Consider the following 9,074-nt stretch of genomic DNA (forward strand, 5'->3'; position numbering starts at 1 on the left):
CTGGACCTCGTTTGGCCTCCAGAACTTCTGGAGGAGGCTGTCAGGTCCCTGGCAGGGCTGGGGGTGGAGGTCCTGAGAGGCCTCTTCCCCCTCTTGGCCTATGTCTCTCTCGGGCACTGTTCCCCACCATGATAGTGGGGTGCAACATGGCCCCCGCGATTGCTGCTGCCTTCACCTCACACCCTCATGCTGTCCCCGACACTGTACGAGCATGGGCTCTGTGGCCAACAGAAAACGGCAGAAGGGATGGCATGCCACTCTCCAGATTAGGTTGTAAAGACATGTAGTGTTCGTCTTGCTAGGTCATGGGCAGCCCTGTGAAGAGGCCCACGTGGGGAGAGACCAACGCCCCTGGCGGGCAGCCACCTGAGGGAACTTTTCACCACCAGATCCTCCAGCCCAGCCCAGCCTTCAGATGCCTACAGCCCTGGCCCAAATCGTGGCAGAAACCCCCGTAAGAGGTCCGCACCAGAACTACTCAGCCAGGCTGCTTCCAGATTCCTGAACTTGTGAGATAATATCTTTACTCTCTTACATTACTGCGTTTGGGGGTGGTTTGTTACGTAGCAGTAAATAACTAATACACCCCCTTCCCTTTTTTTTGGCTGTGCCGCGCGGCTTGTGGGATCTCAGTTCCCTACCAGGACTTGAACCCAGGCCACAGGGGGGAAAACCCGGAATCCTAACCACTAGGCCACCAGGGTGCTCCCCTCCCTTCCTTTTTAACGAGGACCTAAGACGATTCCCCCTCCCCACAACCCCCATGAGCTCCCTGCCTCCTTGCCACCCTTTCCCCTCCAGGACCCCAACCTGGAATGTCAGTTTGCAGATAAACTTGGTGAAACAGGATGGATTGATCTCACTCCCTGGACCCTAAGAGGACACGGAAAGGGCTGGAGGTTCTCTTGCTGGATGGGGAGTGGGGTTCAGGGCCAGAGAGGCAGGAGCAGGAAAGTGACCCTGCCCCCAGGAGAGATCCCACAGAGACAGGCCGAGAATTAATCAAAGGAGCACCGTATACACAAGCCCCCTGCCCCCATTTCCTTCCGCTCTCTGCTCTTCTCTTCCTCAGTGGGTGGAGGAACAGGTGGCCTCTGTCCCCTCCCTGTCCCCTTTGTGCATGAGCGCGGGGACGTCCCTGCACAGAGCCTGTGCATCCTCAGTGACTCCTCTCAGAAGCCCAAAGGGCAGAGGGTGTCACCTCGTAGAGAGGAAGAATGTCACCCACAGAACTTTCCAGGAAACCCCTGCTCCATTAAAGCCTGGTGGCTTTCACCACGGCCGTGGAGAGCAGGCTGTGGGCAGAGCTAAGGAGTCTCCTTGGCAGCGCCCCTAGCCCACAGCAAAGGGGGTAGATGGTGCTTTGAAGGCCGCTCAGAGGGGCTTCAGGCCTTCCCTTACAGTGCGACCGTCCCTGGCGAGCCCCAGAGCCTCCTTTCTGTGCCCCTGTGTCCCTGCCTATGACGAGACAAGGGTCACCACCATCCTAAGGCTGGGAACCTCAGATGGCCTCAAATGGGTCATTATTCCGGCCCCTCCCCGCCAGGGCTCTGCACGGAACGGAGGTGCTCCTCTCCCCATTCTGTCCCCAAGTCTCTGGCCATTGTGTCTCCACGGGGCAGGTCTTCAGCTTCATGGTTCGTGTCTGTGTCACTGCACACAGCACACAGGCTCGGGGGACAGTGGCAGGGCCTTTGCCGCATCCTGTGTCTGTGCACCCCCCCATTGGCGCCTGTAGACCAGCTCCCACCCACTTGCAGTGTTCTCCCTCCAGTCCAGGGTGACAGCTCCCTCAGCCCAAGTCCAGAGCCCTGCAAACACTGCAGGCGGAGGGCTGGGTCCGTGTGTGTGTGTGTGTGTGCGTGTGTGTGTGTGTGTGTGTGTGCGTGCTCTGCTAAAGCACCGTCTGCCCCACCCAGAGAAATGTTCCCTCCTAGAAAGACAGACAGACAGAGCAAGGAGGCGATCAGGCTCGTGGGTCTCCTCCTCCTTCACGAATGGATGCTCAGCACACCCACAGATTTCGAAGCCCTCGTATTATCCCATATCTACACAACCCCTTTGGGTGCATTATCCTCCTGGTCCTATTTCGTAGATGAGGAAACTGAGGCTCAAGGAGACGAGCTCTGGTCACATCAGCACAGCCGGGACCAGAAGCCAGGGGTCCGGACTCCTGAGGCGTTAGCAGCAGCCAGGGTCTGGGTGTCTGTTCTCTTCCCCACGTGGGGCACTTTGTCCCCAGGACTCCCCTGTGTCAGACTTGGATCATAACTTTGCCAGGGCCAGGGTGATCTGTCCTGAGGGTGTACAGGGCGGGAGACGGTTGCTGGGTGCGCTCTCATGCGCGGACCACGGAGAGTGCAGTCACAAAGGTAGAGCCAGCCCACGGGGCATCGGGGTTGCCTGGTCCCCGGTCCCCACACTGCTAATCTGCCTCAGCCTGCCCTGTGACCCTGTGGTGTGTGACAAACAGAGACCACTGGGTGGCAGTGTGCGCTCGTGCCTGCGACCAGACAGGTCGCCCAGGGCTGCGGAATATAGGGGTGAGGCGGAGGCTGCCACCCAGAAAGGTTGCGAGACCCCATCTCGGGAGGACTCGACCCGGCAGGGCTGAGTGTGTGTGTGTGTGTGTGTGTGCGCGTGTGTGCGCGCGTGCGTGCGCTGCCGCCAGAGGGCCAAGGACAGTGCTGAGGTATGGCGTGCGTGGGGTGGGCCTGAGGGCAAAATATAAAGGAAACCGGGCAGCCGGAGCAGCGTGAGCAGAAGGACGGAGGAGACGGCTGGAGGGGTGAGGCGTGAGGGCTGCCCGGACCTTCAGGGAAACGACTCCCCAGGAGAAAGAAAGAGCAAGACAGACACCAGGAAGAAAGAATCACGAAGAAACCAGGAACGGAAAAGGGGAAGATGCACGACTGCCTGGGGAAAGTAGGTCAGAAGGCCAGGGTGTGAGAAGGGAGCCCAGAGGCTGGGGAGAGGCAGAACCTTCCCTGGGCAAGAAGGGGCCGGACTCAGGCTTGCTGCTGACGGGGAGTTTATTTGCACTGAAGTGCGGAGATGCAGGGGCTGCCCGGCTCCAGCTCAGGGCTGCTTCAGCTGCGCCTGCGGCTCCGGATCCTCTGTCTTGCCCTGAGGCTGAGGTGGGTGAGTCCCATGCTCTAAGGCAGAGAATCTGCTTGGTCGCCACTGTGGGAAGACAGACACAGAGGGTCGGAGGAAGAGGAGGGGGAAGGGAAAGGGAATAAGCTATTCCTTCCCAGGCCCCTCCCTGCCCATATGGTCCCAGGCCTTCCCTCAGCCCCTCCTTTGGTTCCTTCAGGCACAAGGGGTCCCTGGAGTGCAGAGGCTCATGGAGAGGGGGCTCTGAGGGCAAGTTCAGGGGTCAACCTTGCTCATCTACGTGAGGAAGGGGTGCCAGACAGCACACCGAGGACTGGGGAGGGGGGCTCCCGGCTCACCCGTCTTCTCCGAAGGTGAAAGCTAAAGGCTCCAGTCACCAACACGAGGAGGAAGAGGATCCCAAGGATGAGGAGAGGAAGGTGGCCTGTTTCCCAGGCCCCCGGGGCTCCCCCGGAACGTTGGGCGCCTACGGAGAGAGGTCAGGATTGCAAGAGCCATAGGGTCATGGCCGGAAGGACACCCTGCCACACCCCCACATGTTACCGGCAATGAGACCCGGAGAGTTTAAGGCGCTCGTCCAGGGTCACTCAGCTAATTATTGGCAGAAGTGGGTCAGGCCTAGACAGGAGCTGGAGGTCAGCTCCCTGACTGGAGAGAAAGAGCGAGCGTGGTGTGGGGAGGAGGTCTGGAAGTGGGATGGAGGTGACTGGTCTGGAGTTGGGGCTATGGCGCTGTGGGGTCTCGGACCTGGGCGGGACAGCTCAGCGAGATATACGGCGGTCCCGAGAAGCCTCTGCCCCTGGTACAGACGGCACTGCCAGGGCTGAGAAAGGAGCCTGGCCTCCGGCATCAGCAGCCAGGGGCCTGCGGAGGTCCTGCGAGACCGCTCGTCCAGGGGGCTCCACACAAAGTGTTCTCGTCCAGATGCCGGAGTCACCTCACAAAGCAGTTTTCTCAGGTTGCCAGGTGATCCGTGGGATTTGGGAGTCACTGAAAAAATTAAAGGGAAGAGATCTTTGGGGGCCCCGACCCCCTTACATGAAAGCCTAGGCCCGACCCCCAAGTCTCACTTGCCTTGACTCACCTGGGCTCTGATTGGGTGAGGTGGAGGGGAGGAGATCAGGGTCATGGCCACATTAATCTTATCAAGACAAAGCTCTGGTCAGATCACTCTGCTGCCCCCAAACTTTCCAGGCTCCCTACTGCCTTCGGGGGACGGCCCGAAGGATCACGTGACAAAGATTTCAGATTCCTTTTCATGACTTTCTACTCAAACACTCAGAACCCCTCCCCCATCGTTCAGGTGAGCTGGCCTCCCGGAGACCTTGCACTTTTCCTGCTTCCGTGCTGTGGCTCACATCTGTGTCCCCCAAATGCATTCTAGCCCCATTTCTGAATGTCTAGAGAACAGATCAACGGATCTAGGGACAGAGCATCTCGAAGCTGTGCGGCGGGGATGGGCAGGAGGAGAAAATCGATGAATGGCCTGGAGCTGAGCATGGCGTACAGGCCCCTGAAGGTTTGCTGGCACAGACACCTGAGTTTAGCCCCAAGTCTGGCACTTCCCAGCTCTGTGACTTTGGGAAAGTTCCTTCTCTGTAAAACAGGGACAACAATCTCTCTCCCATTGAGGTGTCATGCAGATAGCTTGGAAAACTGACTCGACAGTGGACCCTCAGGAAGACCTTGGACAGAAAGAACTGGTAGGCTGTGGTAACTGACTGGGAAGGAGGAAGTTGAGGATGAGTAGGACACGAGTGGCTGACGGGAAGGTGACTTAGCAAGAGGATTGGGTGCGAGGAAAAGATGGGGCTCAGAGTGAGGCTGAGGTGTGGGTACCATATCTACGTAGAGATACCTGGGAAGCAGGTGGAAATCCAGCACTGGTCTTCAGGAGATGTGTTGTTGGCAGATTCATTTATTCATTCAACCAATGTACATTATTAAGTGCCTACTTTGTGGAGCTATTTAGTGGCATAGGTGAGTACGGCAGACACAACCAAGCGGTGATAGTTACCGATCAATCAACACATACCTTCTGAGTTTGTTTAGTTTTTTCTTCTATGTTTGTTTTATACTGTCTTGAAAAGCCCTCGCTCAGTAAATATTTGCTGACTAAGGGACGGATTTATTAATTCCTCCCCAATCCAGGCCACTTCCTGCGACTTTAACCCAGGCCTTGGCTCCAAAGTGGACACGGGTTCTTGAACTATATTCCACTTCTCTTGAACCATTCAAACTTCTGCCACCTCTCCTTCTAACTTCTCTGACCCTCCCCCCAATTCAGAGCAGGGGAGTCCCTTACGGAAGAGTGGAACATTCATCCAGTGACTCAGGGGAGGTTTTCAGTTTCTGTTCGTTATATGGGGGCGAAAAAACAGGAGGCCACAAGGGGCATCCCCCTGCAACTTGTGCCCAGTGGCCTGGCATCATGAGGCGGACTTGCCCAGTCTTTGCCCAGCTAGCCTTCCCTTCCTGTCCTTTCCCACATGGGGCTGACCTGTGATGACTGCCAAAGTGACAGTGGCAGTGAGCTGCTGCCCCTGCAGGTGGACGCCGCAGGTGTAGGTCCCAGCCTGGGCCCGGCCCACAGCCTCTAGTAGAAGGGTAAAGTTGCCATGGTCTCCAGCCACCAGGAGGTCAGGGCCTCCCCCAGGAGGGGTCCATGTGGCAGTGAGGGAAGACTGGGTCTCCACACCCAGAGGCAGGTGGCAGGGCAGCTCCACCCTGGAACCAGCTCCAGCGTATACTGTCAGAGGGACTGGGGGCTCCAGGCCTGCAAAGAAAAGGGAGCCCCAAGTTACAAAGGGGCTGGAGCGCTAGGTCTGCAGGGAAGGGAGGAGGAAGGGTGAAGGAGGTGGTCCAGCTCTGAAGAGTGCTAAGGAGCAGAATAAGGTGGATGAACTGCGGGTGCTCAGAACCCCCGAATGTGCGTGGGCCAATAGGAGACCAAAAGGCGGCAAGTGAGGCTGGATGACCAAGGGAAAAGCTAGAAGGGAAAAGCCGCTGAAAGGCTGCAAAGAGAAAGAGAAAGGACTGGGACAGTGAGGCCCAGAGCAATCACAGGTGCCATCAGCTTGGTTTGGGGGCTCATAAGCCCGGGGGAGGTGACGGGGGGAAGGGGGGGCAGGAAGGGATTGTGGTCAAGTGTGAACGCAGACTGGAGGAGTTACCCAGAACAGTGAGGCTGTACGTGGTGGAGACATTGAAGCCATCTCTGTAGGTGAGGGTGCAGCCCCAGGTCCCGGAGTCCAAGGGGCTGACATGGGGCAGGAAGAGGAAGTTTCCGGCTAAGAGGTGATGGGGGGACTCCTGAACGGGGACTCTGCCTGGGTCCCGGAACCAGTGCACAGAGGCCGGGAGATCAGGGCGGCTGAAGGAACAGTTCAAAATGACGGAACTGGAGGTCCACAGAGACCCGAGGGGGCTGGCAGTCACTGCGCAAGGACAGAGAAGGTTGATCAGGCCCACTTTCCCAACACATCAGGCCAGCTAAGCTGGAAGCTCCTGGAAACAGGCACCTGGCTGTAGATCTCATTGTCTTCTCTCTCCCAACCGTCCTCCCACCCACCCAGCCCAGGGCCTGGCCCCGGAGGTGCTTAAAATGCATACCCAGGAGTCCCCTGCCTACTTCCCCTGCCCCCTGCCTCCAGTTCACTGGGCTTGGTCTACGCTTCCCCTTCTCCAGGCCTTGCTTGAGGATCCCCACTAAGGCCACCCCGAGCTACAGACTACAGATGTCTCAACGGAGTCACTCCAGCCCCGCGCTCCCCCCTCGAAGGGGTGCATCCCTTCCTCCACCCTGGCACTCCCGCTGTGGGTCGGGGAGGGGAGCTCGAGGGGTGATACGATCTCTCCACCCGGCCCTCCCTACACACACGTGCTTCTCCGGGGGCACCTTCCACCCCGCAGGCAGGCTCGCCGGCCCCTTCCGCCCCTCTGCTCGGGGCTCTCCGGCAGGGCCTGGGACGCATCCTTAGAAGCACAGCCAGCCTCTGCGCAGCCCTTCCTGCCTCCGGGGCGGCGGGATATGGGGCGCCCTCCTCCTAGCCCCGTTCCCCCCTCCGTCCCCCCCACCCCCGCCACACCTACCCGCCGCCTGGCCCACGCGCAGACGGAGGCGGCAGGCGAGAGCGCGGTCCCCGAGGCGCACAGCGGCGTGGTACTCGCCGGCGTCGGCGCGTCGGGCCGGGCGCAGCCACAGCGAGAAGTCCCCGCGCTGGAGGCCGCGCTCATCCAGCTGCACGCGGGGCTGCAGGGGCGGCCTCCCGACGCGCAGGCCTCCGGGAGCCAGCCTAAGCACCGTGTAGCGGCGGGGCCCCGGGCCCCGCGGGGAGAGCGCCGCGGGCTCACTGGGCGGGAGAGAGATGGGACTGAGAAATGCGAGGGGAAGAAACCCCGGGGAAGAGGCCGTCCAACCACACTTTGAGGATGAGGAAGCCCACCCAAAGGAAGATCTCTGGACTGCTAACCGTCCCGTCCCCCGCTCCGGTTGGCCAGCACCATCCACTACCGGAGACAGGCAGGCGTGCTGGGGGACGCAGGTGTGAGGGAGGCAGGCTGCGGAGGAAGGGCGGGGAGGGGGGCGGGGGGCGGCAGGCGAGGCTGAGCCACTGGCTTCAGAGGGACTGACAGCTCGGGGGGAGAACACAGAGGGCTGGCTTGGGCCCGGGACTGGAAGTCTGCACGCCTTTACGGCTGGAGCTGGGGGTCTTGCTGCTGCAGTCTGGGGTGCCTACCTGTCTGGTAGATGCTGCCAAGTGACTTGTCTTGTTCGCAGAAGGCTGAGGTCCTGGAGGGGGATTGTGGGGCTGCAGGGGAGCTGGGCAGGAGCCCCCTCCTGGGCCCACACCACCGGGACCTCTGCCCCAGGGTCTGGAGCTTCCACTGGGGAGGAAAAGAGAGGCCAAGGGGAGGGGCCGTGAGCCAAAAGACTTCAACGCAGAGAAGGAGCCTCAGTGTTTTCTGAGGGAGAAACAGGGCTGAGGGAGACCTTGGGTTTCTGCCCCTTCCCTGCCAAGGGGGAGACCTAAGAGAGGCTTTGGGGGCTGAAGGACTGCCCCAAGAAAGGCGTTAGAAGAATCCACGCAATCTAAGGGCCTTGGCATCTCTGTGTGGTCATCGAGAAATCCCTCCTCACCCCCTGCTGTGGGTCTGGAGGTCAACCCTCCCAGAGGGTGGTCCCCACCTTACCTGCAGCTGCCCACAGCAGTTGCAGAAGCAGCCAGACCGGGAACCGAGCCTCCCACATCTCCTCTGAGCCCTGGGCCACACAGCCCTCCAAAGGGAAGAGGTCAGAAAGTGGGGAAGGACTGATGTTCAAGAGGGGTTCTGCAAAGAGGGTGTTGGAGAAAGAGAATCTAGAAAAAGAGGAATGGAGGCCTGGAGAGAGAGGGAGGAACCAACGACCAGGGGCTGGAATCTAGAGGAAAGCCCGGCAGATCGGGCAGCCGGAGGGTGCGGTCAGGGATGGGGTGGGGGTCCCGGGGGATAGGGCAGGGTGCTGGCAGAGAGCAGAGTGGAGGTAAGGTGGCTGTCTTGAGCTAGAGGCCCTTCTGCTGCTCCCAGGGCCCTGGCCCCTGTCCTTCTGTCTTCCCTCCACCTTTCGCACTTCCCCTCCCCGTCGCCCCCCCCAGCACCCCAGGGCTCACGGTTTCGCTTCGCAGTGGAAAGTCTGAGGGGGCTGATTCCCAGCAGCATTACCTCCACCCCTGTGATGGCGCTCCCCTTGTTTATTTCCTCAGTCCTGGGTGTCCCCACCGCCCTCTCTACTCCTCCCCCACCCTCCTGACTGTTCCTCTTTCCTGAGGAACTTCTGCCCTTCTCTTCTGCCTTGAACTACCCACTTGCCCATCTCTGAGGTGCCTCCCCAGGCCCCAGTCATACGTTCTTGGCAAGTTCTTTCCTTGGTACTCATCCCCTCCCTTATTCCCTTACCTTCCCAGAACTTCATTACC

At 59.8% G+C, this 9,074-nt stretch overlaps 1 protein-coding gene and 1 long non-coding RNA gene across 7 annotated transcripts in view; one reads left to right on the forward strand and one right to left on the reverse strand.

Annotated features, from left to right (window-relative positions):
• Positions 1 to 536, forward strand: part of LOC132597967 (uncharacterized) — a 32,416-nt gene extending 31,880 nt beyond the window's left edge. For all 3 annotated transcript variants that reach the window (XR_009565495.1, XR_009565497.1, XR_009565496.1), the window contains one exon: positions 303 to 536. This is a non-coding gene — a long non-coding RNA (uncharacterized lncRNA). The remainder of the gene's footprint in view (positions 1 to 302) is intronic.
• Positions 537 to 3,021: 2,485 nt separating this feature from the next.
• LAG3 (lymphocyte activating 3) lies at positions 3,022 to 8,901 on the reverse strand. 4 transcript variants are annotated; one of them, XM_060306328.2, is made up of 9 exons: positions 8,821 to 8,901; positions 8,311 to 8,448; positions 7,857 to 8,004; positions 7,210 to 7,469; positions 6,291 to 6,554; positions 5,618 to 5,893; positions 3,865 to 4,107; positions 3,456 to 3,583; positions 3,022 to 3,183 (listed from the first exon to the last, which is right to left on the reverse strand). In XM_060306328.2, exons 2-9 carry the CDS (start codon positions 8,366 to 8,368, stop codon positions 3,079 to 3,081), a joined length of 1,482 nt encoding a protein of 493 aa, XP_060162311.1. In that variant the 5' UTR covers positions 8,369 to 8,448; positions 8,821 to 8,901; the 3' UTR covers positions 3,022 to 3,078. The 4 variants fall into 4 exon arrangements, with proteins under 4 accessions (XP_060162311.1, XP_060162312.1, XP_060162313.1 ...); XM_060306329.2 differs by having other exon boundaries at positions 8,311 to 8,499; positions 8,821 to 8,895; XM_060306330.2 differs by having other exon boundaries at positions 8,311 to 8,477; positions 8,821 to 8,838.
• Between the last annotated feature and the right edge of the window lie 173 nt (positions 8,902 to 9,074).

Source organism: Globicephala melas, chromosome 10 (genome assembly GCF_963455315.2).
Source record: "Globicephala melas chromosome 10, mGloMel1.2, whole genome shotgun sequence".
NCBI classification, from domain to species: domain Eukaryota; kingdom Metazoa; phylum Chordata; class Mammalia; order Artiodactyla; family Delphinidae; genus Globicephala; species Globicephala melas.